This window comes from Homarus americanus, unplaced genomic scaffold, assembly GCF_018991925.1.
Source record: "Homarus americanus isolate GMGI-L3 unplaced genomic scaffold, GMGI_Hamer_2.0 scaffold32929, whole genome shotgun sequence".
Classification (NCBI taxonomy): Eukaryota; Metazoa; Arthropoda; class Malacostraca; order Decapoda; family Nephropidae; genus Homarus; species Homarus americanus.
In genome coordinates, this window is record NW_024737097.1 from 20170406 (window position 1) to 20185006 (window position 14601).

Sequence of the window (14601 nt, forward strand, 5' to 3'; positions counted from 1 at the left end):
ACCTAGAATATCCACACATGCAATTTATAAACCTGAGGATAGAGAAACAAAAATTACTTCTCTCCTCACACCCTGAACTCAAAGCTAGAGAAGGAATCTAAATAGTTCTTGGGCAAATTCTACAATACCACAATGAAAGAGTAATCCTAAAATCCTATTTAATAACCAAGCCTGGACTGGGTGACTAGTAAGCACAGTAAGAAAATCTTTGGGGCTGCTAATCCGGGTTTCCAGGACCTTGACACGTTACTGAAACTAACCTAAACACTAATTTACTGTATACTTTTACATTCTAACAATGTTTCTAAAGAGACACAATGGACACAACAACTGCAACTAAAGTCTCATGAGCATACCAACACCATTGTATATTTGATTGTCATGCTTGGCTTCCAACCCCCTCCTCCCACACACTTCCAGCTCACATTAGCAGCCCTAAAAGGAAGGAAGGAAAGAACTTGACTCATCTGAACCAAGCTCAGTAATGAAGAAAGATTTCAGGATGAAACCCTTATTTATAACTTTATGTCTGGCTTGGGTCACTCGTGCATCTAAAACCAGCTAGGAAAAGGGGGGGGGGAGAGGCAAATAAAAGCTCAAATGTGTTAGTGCAATGATCAAAAGATAGAGCACTAACTCCACAACCAGGATTTATGTACTGTATACTGTACCTTACCACATCAATGCATTTGATATACATGTATACCAAGGTCACATTTCCTGATACTGAAGTTAATCTTAATCAAAGTTTTAATTATATTCCCAGACAAATGAAGAGATACACAAAACTCTTAATATAGATCAGGTTAGGTGGGGTAACAGACTTTATCCATTAATCTTTAGTACCAACTTGTTTCTAATACCTGGTAACCAAGTTTAAGGACTATGGTTGTAATAGGAGAGTAAAGCTAACAAAAAGATTATATCCTTAGTTCAGAGTTTCCAGATTTCAAACCTCTGGATGAGTTGTGCTTAAAAAATATCAGGTTATAAAGGAGCTATTTGAGGACACTGCAGTGATGACATTTACAGATTAACATTATCATTATTGTGGGATTGCATTAAGGATACTGTCACATAATGATAACTTCAAGCCCAGTATAGGAACAAAATATACATCTCAAGACCTCCAACTACAAAAGCATGGAATAAATTGTAATTTACAATTACCTGAAAAGCATTCCAACTTTCTAGCACACAGGATCTTTCATATTCAGCCTTCCTGTCGCCCATTCATCCGAAAACAGCTCCAGAATTTTCACTCAAGGGACTGGCAGGCTCACTTGTCCAGAGTACAGTACTGATTGTCTGGTGAAAAATTTTGGCGTTTCTCCACAAAGTTTCTAAAAGACAAAAACTTCTTCCAATCCAGCTATATTAGTTGAGTTTTTGCAAATACACATACTCTTTTAGGTACCATGAGTCACTAAACAGGAAAATAAATACGTAAATAAAATTATTACACAAGCCATATCACTGACTCACAAAAGTTTCCGCAACATGTGCAGTACAGTACCAGTATATAATGAAACACATTCAATATAACTGTATCAGTGAGTCTTACACCTTTGAACACACAAGATAAATAAAAATACAATCATGAGAGTCTGTAACTCAATATAATGTTTATTTTGTACTACTTATACTTCCCAATTCTAGATTTAACATTCCTTAAGACAGAGGAATGTCTAGTATGTCTAGTTTCTGAAAAGGAAGGAATGGCTTTCACCAAGTGGTTCAGCTTTTCTGGGATATATACACAATAATTTCCTATTTCTTGAGCATGCAATATTCATGAAGTTAAGAACACAAAAATTAAAAAGAAAAAGTGTTATTGATCTCACTAGAATCAGTGAGCATGACAGTGCAAGCAAATTATAACCAATCTCTGTGTACTGTATGTGTCGGGTAGTCGCTAGCAGAGAAAAGCCAAACTGGATTATTTGTCGTGACTGAAGACAACACCACAACAAATTATACTCTCAAAAACATAAGTCACAATAATCGCAACGGTGGAAGAACTAACACGACAACACATCCAAATAAATGCAACTTTACCTCAAGCTCAGAATGAATAAAAATATTAAACCCATCAACAGCAGCAAACAGAAAGTTATCTAAAGTGTAACCAATCCTGATGATGGCAACAAATTATACATTATAACGCCCTACTTAATATATGTTCTACTAATTTATCAAGTTAATACACTGTCTCTCTTTCTGCCCCTCTAAAATTAACTAATTACAGACTTATACACAGACTTCAAAATGTGTGCAATTAAGGCAAGTTGCAAGACAAGATGAATTCTGCTGTAAAAAAAACAAAAACAAGAAATATCTCTCTCTCGCCCCCCAAAAACAGTGAATTGTCCTCTTGCTGAGAGTTAAGCTGTGGTTATAAGGCAGCTGCAAGATAGTGAAAATATAAATCTGGCCACAAGTGATATGATAAATGGATTGAGGAGTCCATTAATAACCAGCCTAATACAGTATTTACTGGTAGAAGAAACTTGTATAATAATGAATCATGTGGCACCGAGGAATTATGCAATGTAACTGAAGTACGGGAGAAAAATTTACTTTAGATAATACAAGCTCATGCATTCATATTTGCAGCGACACAAAAATAGGTTGCAAATAGTTCAAAACTCGAGATAAGACGGTTTAAGATGGAAGATGGTGTATACATAGGCGGTGTAGGTTGGCTGTACAGTTTAGTGTTACATTCTAATTTGATTAACCAACTTGAGTGTAGCACTGTTATATACTCACAGTGTTAAGCTATCTTCATAACTACAGTCAAGGGCAGATCCAGGAATATCAAAATAGGGGGCCCAAAAAGTTGTGGGTGGGGGAACATGGCGAGCACAGAAAACCCACCCAGCTGGGGGGCACTGTGAGCCCCCCCTAGATTATTTATTTTTTAATCTGACCAATATCATGGGCATTTTGAGGCCATTTTAAAGGCATGTGCACTTGATATTAGGAGATATTTCTGAGGTCAATAGTAATTAATTTTTATTATACAAAAATGCAGGAGTGCAATACTGCATTAAAGAAAAAGTACAGTATTGAAATTTTCTGATGAAAAGGAGATCCAGACACCCCCCCATGGACCCACCCCTGTCGGTATTGTTTAAAACATAGTAACTAGGAAGAAAATGAACAAAGGATTCTCAGATTTCATAAAGGAATTCTTAACCTAAAAATATATTATGAAAGTCTCCAAAAGTAAAAAAATAAAAAAATAAATAAATAACTAAAAATAAATGAAACAATTATAAAAACATAAAATTCATAAAATAGCCTTCACCCATCAGCACTAAATAAAAAAAAAGTACCTATTTTCACAACAAAACAGATAATTCAATCAAAATGATATATGGAAATACTTACAGGGAGATATTTCACTATAGTTTTGTTGCTACTAAGGACTAACTCGGGTTCACAACAAATAACAAAGATACAAATACAGTACAACCACCAAGACATGTCATATGCATTTCATTATTTAAATTTTTTTTTAAATAATTATGGATTGATCTTAAAAGCCCACTATAAATAAGACAAGGAGGAACACTTATATGTACAGTATTCCACCAAAGTGTCTAGGTTAGACAGGGGGAACCTTTAAGTAAAGCAGCTGGGGTTTAAAAATTAGCCAGTAACCATTGCACATACTGTACAGTACAGTAAGTGAGCCCCTCAACCAATTTCAGAGTAGTTTTCTCCCATAATGTTACACCATAACATACCCTTATTCACATAAAACTCAGGCCACCCCTAAGCCTGCCAAGAGAAAAACCAGGTAGTCAAGACTGAAATTTCACTCAAAACCCAAGTGACTCATGTACAAGCCAAGTGATAAAACCTCAGGGAGCATCTAGTCAACGGTGGTTTGATGAAATTCATTGATTAGTTTGTAACAACCTAATTATAATTCACTGGTGGATAGTTGTGTGGGCCCAGCATTTACCTGCTGTGGGCAAGAGTTAGTCACACAATAAGTAATCCAATCTACCTAAGTACCAGGTAGTAATGAATTTTGTTCAATAGACAGGGTATCCTGCAAGAGGAACAACAAGTCTCTGAACTGTAATTTAAAAATGGATTACAAGACTTTGATTCTGGTGCACGAGTCCGAGAGTAATAGCCTTTGATTACGAGTACTACGTACTGTATTGTACAGTATGCTCTTTTAGGCTCTGAATCAGAACATAAACCATTAGTGGCTCACCTACTGGTTGTTTTTTAATTGGGTCATTTGAAATAGAATAATTATCTGAAGATGATTTCATTGTTGTATCATTAGACTCTGGCTTAACAAACAATTGTTTAGGATCTTCAGGAGCGATTTTTGGTTTTGTTGCCGTAAGTGGCGGCTTTCATTTCTAATACACAGTACTGTATTTTTTTTTTAGGACTGTGGTTGAAACAATAAAGTTCATTATAAACTTATCAATGGACAAGTCCAAGCTACCACTAACTAGGTGTTCCCTATAGTTTTAATAATACATGTCCAAGTACAGACTTGGTGGGAATACGGATACAGTATTGTATACACGAGTCACCAGGTCTGTGGATCTGCCATAAAAATGAGATTTCTAGGATCAATTCATCATTTTTAACCATAAAATTTCAACAATGGCGTGACTTCTATTGTACATAAACTATAAATATTTAACATCATAATATATAAACATACATTTCCTTTTGCCTTAATAGACAAGAACAGTAAAAGGGGTCCATGCTAAATAAAATCAACTACTCATAGCCACATACAACTGGTTAATGTCAGGAACATATTCCTTCACTAATATACAAACTCTCTCATGGGTCATAAATAAAATAAATTAAATAACAGATCATACAAGTGTTGATGAGGATCTGGAAAAAGGAACACCGGGGTAGGCAGTGGATGAGAAGGATAAGGAACTAGATACTTTGTCTGGGTGACCAAGGACAAAGAATTGAGAGAAGGGAGGGAGGGAGGGAAATACTACTTGTGCCATATACTTGAGTATCACAGAATGCCTCGGCAACTACCTAACTGGAGTAGTAAGCCCAAGGAATAACTGTACAAGATGAATTAGTTTAGATAAATCACCATAAAGTTGTAAAGATATTTCTAGCATATTTACATCAAAGGAGTTGCGCACGCGTGCACGCGCGCACACACACACCAGCAGCCTGAATGACATTACACAACTCACCAAGTACCAAAATATGTCTAAATTTCACATAAATACATAGTCATACATTAAATACCAAGTACCCTGTAGTAAGAATACTCTCAGTAGCTGTAAAATATAACATACATTTCCTCACGCTCAGAAAAAAGTTTCAGATTCCCTTGAAAGGTGGACTGTTTTTGATTTTCAGAGTAATGAGACTAAAATACGAGCCAAACTTGCTTAAGGTTCAAATTCCTTGATACAGTGAAACTCTCTTTAATGGACTACATTTAAGAAGTTAGTCCATTATATATGAAACCTTCTAATGGACTCATGTGTATGGGGGTTTCACTGTATCTAATAAACAAGAATAATCTCAATCCAAGTAACACACTACTGTACAGTAACCATCCATTACTTCACACTCCTCAATGAATCACCATGAAAATTAATATATACACGTTGTACCTCTCTCGTCCGGCATTCTGTGGTCCGGAAACTCCCGTGGTCCAGAACGATTTTAGTTTGCCCAATAGCCAACATCCCTGATGTAACTCAAAAGTAATTTGAGTTACAGTACCATCACTTCACATTGGAAGCAAAATTATGGCAGCATTAAAGGTAAATTAAATAATATTTTAACAGTATTACTTTTTCTTATTTATTTATTTCCTATCTTATATTTTTATGCTTTATGTAGTAGGGTGGTTCGAGGGTGAATTTCCATTGTCCAGAAATTTCCATGGTTTGGCACCGGTCAGGTGCCAAGGTAGCCAGACTAGAGAGGTACAACCTGTACCAGTAATATCCTAAATCCCATTAATATGCAACAGGTAATCTTGTCATCGTAAAGACAACAACCAGAATAAATAAAAGAATCGTGTCCTATTTTTACCGTCCTTATAAAATAAGTAAGCTAAAAATAAATACTGTAGTGTAAATAATGTCTGGCAGAATGTGAGAAAATCTAGAAAATACAATAAATTTACATCTGTGAATGTATTAGTGCAAGAACCAAGATACTATACTGTACCTCCCTACTGCATGTGAGTCTGACGGAAGAATCTCCACCCCAGCTTATTTCACCTAAATATTAACACCACCCTAATACTATCTAAGGTTAGGTTAGGTAAGCACAGGGAGTTTAATCTTTAGATTTGGTTAAGTCATATAATTGGGGATGAGGACCAGGGGAAGGCAGAGACTAGGATGGATGAATAAAATTAAGAACTGGGTCTCCAGAGAGATACAAAATCTTGGGAGGATTGGTAAAAATAGCCCAAGAACATCTAGAATCGAGGACTGTGGTCGCCAACCCTCAGATATGAGGACGGTATTCTGATTGAGGTTAGGTTAGCATTAGGGTGATTAATCTATAGGTGAAATTAGCTAGGGTGGAGATTCTTCAGGTGATCTGTAAAAATATACCTGTTGCTACAAACACACTATACCGTTCAGTGATTATTATATAATATAAATGAAAAGTGATTCCCGGTATGTCAAGCAAACCCTACAGAAAATTTAACTAATTGAACTTACAGAAGAAATTGGGAATAACTAAATTTGGACTTAAAGTAGAGTACAATGTATAATATCTATAATACTGTTCAGAATAATTTTTCTCTATTTTGCAATAAAAAAATTTCTAGACCTATTCTATCATTAATTGGATCTATCATAAAGATATACTGTACTGGTATGATAAAGTTCTTTCAGAGTTTGGATTCTGCTATAATACAACATCTGCAATACTCAGAGTTCCAAGGTACAGTACAGAATAGTGCTGTGAAACATTAGATGGTTACTGCAACAACTTCTAAAAACAAGGAATAAAGGCCAAATTCATAGTGTGATAACCCAGGTTGTTTGTGCTAATTAAAATGCTTGATTTCCATTGAAAAACAATTTTTAAAAACACTGACCATAGCCAGCAAACTAAGCATTTACACAGTATCTAACACTGAAATTGATTTAATGTCAGAGGTTCACCTACAACTAAATGGACACAAAGGCTGAGAATTGTTAAGTGAGTTTCCACAGTTCAGGCTTAATGTAGTCTGTTGCCTCATACTAGATCAGAAACACTTCTGAATGGAGTTCAAATAAAACTATAAACTTAAATACAGTATACGTATTCAAGTCTTGTTATGAAAAGTAAGTGCATAGCTGGTCACTCCTGTACAGTCTGTCCAACTCCCTGCCAACTTTCCTGCTTATACTTCTGGAAGATTTCTTCAACATCCTTGGAAGGAAGATTGTACTGAATTGAATTATAATTCACTAACAATCTAAGTGCAAACTACCGCTCAATTCTTGACAATGGGAACTTCAAGATATCTCAACATACAAGCATCACTAACTGCATTAAATTGCATGAAGAGTTCATCCAAAATGGCCGATTAAGATTATGAAATCAGATAACATCCATGTTTAATCAGAGCAACAATGTAATTTAACATAGTAACAAGTACAGTATTATTTAATAATCAAAATTCAAAAAGTTTCTCCCATCATTAGTACCACAAGAGCTGTCCATCCGGTAAATGGCCTACATCCTTCCCCGCGTCCAGTTTTGTCATTATAGTGTTCCCATAAATAACCCGTTCTTTTGTATTCTCGTAAAACAATTTTGATGACATTCTGCCGAAGATCTGTGTATATCTCTTTAGCGAGTTCCCGGTGAGGTCCATCTGTACTGCTGTAAAAGTGAAGAGCTCGCACAGCCAAATAATTCATGTTGATCCAAATAGCACCCCGCCAATATGGTGGATCGTGCTCAGTGTTGCGTTTGTTGTATAAGGGTGAATTCTTGGCTAAGGAGCGTAGACCATACGGAGTCCAAAGGAGATCTGGCCGTCTAAGATCATCAAGAACCTTCCCTAGTTTGGCTGAGTACGGATCTATGATTTGTAGGAAGAAAGGAAAGAAACTCACATAACCAAAGGAGTCTACAAACATTAACTTTGCATCCGAGTGAACAACACGTCTCATTTCAGAATTGGGTGTCAATCGTTTCAGTTCTAAGTCATATGTGTGAAGGCCATAGTCCATGTACCCATTAGCAGCATAAGACCAATGTAATGCATCGAGGACATTGTTATCCGAGAGATATTTGTATGCGTCATTGAATCGGCTAGGATCTTTTTCTATAAGTCTTGCAATATCAGCCATAAGCCCCGAGGCTAAAGTCATCCAGCACCTGAGGTCCAAGTGCCTTTCATCAGCTGTTGGGTGAGATGCTCGAGGGTAATCATCGAGACCTGACGTCAGAGTTTTTGGATTCAGTTCTCTCACTGCTCGTGGATCTCGACCACGCCATCTGTATGTCCCTGGTATATCTCCTACCTGAGTCATGTTAAACCAGTTGTACCAAGCTCTTAGTCGAGGCCAAAGGTGGCTGAGATACTCATAATCATCATCTGACAGTTCTTGCTTGAAGCCTGCCATCATGGAGTGCAGAGTGAGGAGTAGGGTGGGTGGATTAGCATTTTTCCCTCGTTGAACAACAAACTCATCAGGGACTCTTGCACGAGCTTCTATGCCCAAAATCTGTTCTCGAGGTATCCAACCATCCCAGTTCATTAAGTCAAACCAATGAGCTAAAATGTCTTGAGATATTTCTCGATCCCATTTAGATATAAGTAGGTTATGGAAGCCTTCATCCCACAGGAAACCCCGGGGAAAGAAACTGCGTGAGGGCACGGCACTGTACAGTGGTGCCTTCCAGTAAGGAACCGGATCACTATTGTACTCCCCAAGTACCTTCGAAGCACCATAAAAGTACCCAATGCCTCCAATCATATTACTTAAAGCAGCTCTTGCAAAATCAATTTCCTCAGCACTAAACCCCTTTGCTTCCAAAGAAAACTTTGATTCAAAATCTGCATAGAACTTTTCCTCGTATCTATTTAACTCCTCGGTTAAAGATTCCCCCATCAACATTCCTGGTCTCCTTATTACACTGTCACTTTCATAAACTACTTCTATGTCAAACGGCACCAGCCCGGTCACCTGGTACACCACAAAGTTGGGCTGTCGATCAGTATCCTCATGACTGAACATCTCTCCTGCAAGTCCAATGTACTTTTCCTTTTCATTTTTTCCTTGGAAGACTCTCAAACCTTTGTACACAGTCTCTTTCAGCATATGAAGTCCCATGTGTTTAGTACTTAGTAAATGTTGATGGAGCACAGTTCCTGAGGCATTGAGCACACTGAGACGAAAGCCTCCAACAGAGTCTGAGATTCCTCTAAGGGAGCCCAATGATTGACTTGTTCCAACCATAGGTTGTAACATTGAATCTCCATCATCTGGGTCCAAAGCTACATAGTATAGAAGAGATGCCTGTCCACCCTCATGTTTTTTGCTCTGAAAGATAGGTAAATGTGTCAATTAAAAAATTAATAAATAAATAAATAAAGAATTATCTAGAATCACCATTCTATATACAGTGGTCCCTCGGTTAACAAGATTTCGGTTAACGAGTTACCTTCCATAAGATTCTTAACTTCTGTTAACGAGCAATCCCTCGATTAACGAGTTTCTTACAAGCCGACCTGAACATGTTTTCGCTTGCATTTGGCGGTCCACCAGCTGTAGTATTAGTCCGCCAATACAGTAATCGGTTCTAGGGCTTAAATTCCTTACCATTTTAGCAAATATCAAGAAGCTTATACTATTCAATAATTTTAAAAGTTTAATAATAAAATTTTTAGTCATTTTAACAATTATTGAACATAATTGAAGGTAATGAAACTAGTTTTATGCACGCCATCCAGCCACTCAACACACCATACAGGCGTCAGTCTTTGTGTCTTTTCAGTGGAGGTAACATCTTGCTCGAGACTCTTCAACTAAATGCTTTTTTTCTGTGTTTGCAAGCAAATTATTGGTCATTTTGAAATTTATTTTACATATTGACAATATATAATGCAGTGCAGTGTTGATTTAAAGAAAATAATCTTGAATTACACCAAGAGAACTAAAATTTTATGGGTGAAATGGCACCACGGGGTGACTTCTCTTCCACCCCAATGCCTTCTCTTCTTCCTTCTCCTCCACCCCCATTCTAATTCCCATCATCATCATCATCTTCATCCAGGAGCCTTCTACATACACACCTCAAAGTAAGTGTATTTTTCTACCTTTTTTGTTGAATTTAGGCAATTTTCGGTGAGCTGGAACCAATTACCCAAAAACCCATTGAAACAATGGTTTCGGTTAACGAGTTTTTCGGTTAACGAGCAACCTTCTAGAACGGATTGTGCTCGTTAACCGAGGGACCACTGTGCTGTAATCACTAAGTGAGGCCATAAATCAATATTTAAATATCCATAAAGGAATCTTCATGTATCATTGCACTAGAATGGTAGAAATGGTGCATAAAATATAGTCCTGTCTTATCACACTCACATAAACACTAGACATGCACACTAAATGCACACCCAACCTGTACAGTCTCGTTCAAGATTCTTCAAACACTGCTGGAGACAGCTGGCAACTCAAGGCCGTTTGTTTACTATAGTACATAGTATAATATAATACAAAACAACAGAGCCCAACCATTAAATTAAGCAACGGGGAATTAGTAACAAATCACAGATCACTTTTACATTTATTCATAATTTTTACTGCGTACTTTAGTAAACAATCAGCCTCGAGTTGCCAGCTGTCTCCAACAGTGTTCGAAGAATCTTGAACGAGACTGTACCAATACAAATATGATCCAGATAAATTTTCCAATAACATAGTTTACCTTAGGAAGGACACTAATCCTTGCTGACCAATCTCCTCCATGCTGACCACCAGCCCTCTTCACAAATTTAGTTTGTAGTACAATATGTTTATCTGTGATGGTCTGTATGCCTATATTGCGCCCATCATGCACCTGCCAGCCATACTTAGACAGGTCATCACCTTGATCACACCAGTGTCTGTAGGAACAAGTGAAATAAATGATAGTACTGTAATTATGTTCTAACAGGGAAATTTCCAAAAAGAAGTAGCTGCCAAAATGCATTTTTACTGTTAAAAATCACGGGTTGACACTGTACTAAAACCCATTTCTATAAACAGCATGGATCAAGTACTGAGCTGCTCTGACAAGATTGTGAATTGGATCCCAGGAACTCTGTAAATGTGCTACTGGATTATTCCACATATCAAATGATTCTAGCAACCTAGAGAGAGGATATTTCCTGCCTTAAACACAGTCCATAAAATAAAACAGGGACAGCACTGATGAGCCTGATGCCTAAGGTCAAGAGCTACAAGACTTTTCCACTGTACTCCTGTGCATGTGCTCTACATCCCACACAGGCTACAATATAGACCTAAGCTTCAATTACCCTCTAGTTCCAGCTCACCCCAGCATCTCTAGGGAGGAGGGAGGATCCAGTCCATACTGGTTATAGAATGGGATTTCAATACCAATCCCCATATTTAACACTTACCTGTAATTGATGGGTAAGGATTCCTCAATGTGTCCCAATATGAGCAAAAACAGGAAGGCATGAAGCATATGAAACTTCCATAGATGTTAGCTGCTGTCCCCACAGGTAACATCAACTTATGTTGGCCACCGTTTAAGGGTTAACTGAAGCAGTGGACTGTGCAGTTCAGATATAGTATTTTAAATATTTGTAATTCATTCATAAATGTAAAGGGGAACAAGTTGATGGATTATGAACACTTAAGGGTAATGTTAACATACCTAAGAGCCAGCATATTATTCTGGAAATGTCCCGGCACAAACCACATCAGACCGGTGACAACTGAAGTTGGGTGTCTATTTCTTGTGCCAAAGTAGACTCCTGGGCGATATGTGCCCCAGTATCTCTCGGGTACAGCTACACCAGACTTTGTTACCACCTGGGAATTTTTTGTTTGTTTTTTAAGAAATACAAATCAATGTTTTGAATAACAAGGTAAAATATTTCTTCAAACTGTCTTATCTAAATTAACACATTAACAACCTCTTCCACTGTTCATTAAAAACCCACTTTTGTCAGTATGACACAAAAATTGTCTCGCCTAACTTTAGTAATACTTGACCCCTAAATAATCCAGTCATCCAGATATTCCCAACAGAAAACACCTTAACCTGCCTGAAACATTTCAGTGTCGCTCATGAAATTTTTGTATTCTCAGCAATTTTCAACCCCTAAGGAAGTACCCAGATAGAAGTTTGAGCATTGGGAGGCCTGACTGTAATGTGTTTTAAGATCCTGATGTAGGTTATACAATAACTGAGGAAACAATATTTCATACAACTTACTTTTGGAGCTGAGAGAGGAGTATTGATTCTAGTTTCCATGTATCCAACATACAAAAAGTATGCAACAGCAAGTATAACAACTCCTGCACAGATCATATAAAGCAATGCAGGGCACCAACTGTGGCTGCCAGATCTCTGCCGCTGTCTTCTGTCTCCCCTGCTCATGCGCTCTGACCGGCATAGTGCACGGGCATCGTCGAGTAAAGCAAGATCATGGTGATTGTGTTCGCTCGAGGACGGCTGCCCTGCGGATATTTTAGTTCTACGCTGTCTTGCCATCTGCAGAAAAAATAAGACAACGTGTACAGATCTTCAAAAGTTTAAATCTGTTACTTAAACCACGGTAAAAATTTTGTAAATCAAACCCACATTACAAGATGGTGCCTCCTACTGTTGAAGTGGATGGTTCACCTTAAAATAAATAGTTTAATTTACAAACACCAATCAAACTACAGCTTTATGTAATGTTTAAAAATCCATGACTAACTGCTGGTCTTCATTTCTGAGGGGAGTACCGTAATTGCCTTCTTGCATCAAAAACCACCAATACAGAAATATACTGTATTCTTCAAGATCTAACAACCACACACTTATATTCATTTAAATATGCTGATTTTAGTAAATTAATGTGGTATCTTTAATAATCCAAATCTGATAAACACAATATGCTGTACAGGTACTACAGTTCTTAATTAAAACAAGTGGCTAATTGTATGGATCTGTACTGCTGATTTCCCCAAGCAAACTGTAGAGACATAGGGGTCACTGGGGTTGTTACCAAATCTCGTCACATTACCTCCTGCGGTGGCTGAAAAATTGTGCTCATCATGTTGACTCTTGCTCAAGGTTATGTTAGGTTAGGTTTTCAAGAATCAATTCAATTCTCATCCATCACAAGAAAACTTGACAATATTTGGTCATGAACTCTATGATCCAATTTTTTTTTACTTTGTGACACCAAATACTAGTCGAGAAGTGATTGGCAGTCCGATTTATTCATGTAGGACCATTATTTGACTTCATTGCGGGTACATTTGGGTAATTAGTCGGACCCCAATTAACTACTGTACGACAAAAATACGAAAACTGGACAATGGTGACCCTCTTCTCAACCTTTATTAAAAATTATAAGGTACAAACTGCAAACTCGCACAGCTCGCAGTTTTTTTCACTCTGCCAAAGATAGTCATTTTTAAATCCGGTAATTATATAGAACTTACCCGCGAGCAAAATTGATTGAAAACAATTATAAAAAGTCGGATTTTCATTGTTATATTATAGTGGACACTGTTGTAGTTTGTTGATATATGTTAAAATTTTATATTTTTAAAATAAACGCTACTTAACATTTGTGGGAATGAAGAACACTTACCGTAACCAACCAAACCTACCTAACCTTACCTAACTTCCCGGTATATTAACCAGAAAGAACTTACTATGATATGGTGAAAATTGAGACACTTTCTGGATGCGAGATGATACGGCCGCCTCGGCGCTATGCAGCCCTGGCGGGTTAGTCCTATATATTAACCTTAAATCCTTCTAATTACCATCCTTTACAGTGCTGACGGCTCCCATAACCTAACACGATAACAGCAGTGTCCAACATATTACTATCCCTAATCTCAAAGCATAATCTTGTCGTAGTCTTTATACTTACAGTGGTGTGGCAGTATAATAGATCACTTATACGACACAGTGAACACTCCCCCTCAACACGCTGGTCGTGGTCACTAGGTACAGCAGGATCAGCTGTTGTTGTTTTGAGTGTCCATGACGTCCGCCGGGCCTCACTCCGTCGCCCGCCGCTAGCTGGCACCACCGCCGGTAACGCGTCACCATGGTGATCACCTGACAGAAAATGGTGCAGGGTACACTGTACTTTTTTTATTCCATTGATTACTTATTTTTTAATTTTAACATATTTATGGAAGGAACATTCAAAGTTACTTGTGACATTAAATTAATCAGAAAGCGCATTTCATAAGGGGCTTCTACGGCAATGAGCAAAATGCCGGTTTATCATGAAGCAAATGAGGTAACTAACTACAGACACTTATGGGCCTCCACTAGTATTATTTTGTTTATTTACCTCCATAATACACTTACTTATATTATGAAAAAAATTATTTACATCCAGCCCTGACAGAA

At 37.5% G+C, this 14601-nt stretch overlaps 1 protein-coding gene across 1 annotated transcript; it reads right to left on the reverse strand.

Moving 5' to 3' along the window:
• Positions 1-6884: 6884 nt before the first annotated feature.
• Positions 6885-14263, reverse strand: LOC121873302 (mannosyl-oligosaccharide glucosidase-like). The gene is made up of 5 exons (XM_042376797.1): positions 14111-14263; positions 12451-12729; positions 11887-12044; positions 10930-11107; positions 6885-9542 (listed from the first exon to the last, which is right to left on the reverse strand). The coding sequence occupies exons 2-5, from the start codon at positions 12727-12729 to the stop codon at positions 7668-7670; spliced, it is 2490 nt and encodes an 829-aa protein (XP_042232731.1). The 5' UTR covers positions 14111-14263; the 3' UTR covers positions 6885-7667.
• Between the last annotated feature and the right edge of the window lie 338 nt (positions 14264-14601).

Coding starts and splice junctions, on each gene's coding strand:
- LOC121873302 (XM_042376797.1), bottom strand. CDS start 12,729: ATGGCAAGACAGCGTAGAACTAAAATATCCGCAGGGCAGCCGTCCTCG. Junction 11,108..11,886: donor AATAATATGCTGGCTCTTAG/GTATGTTAACAT, acceptor TTGTTCCTACAG/ACACTGGTGTGATCAAGGTG. Junction 9,543..10,929: donor GGATTAGTGTCCTTCCTAAG/GTAAACTATGTT, acceptor CCTATCTTTCAG/AGCAAAAAACATGAGGGTGG.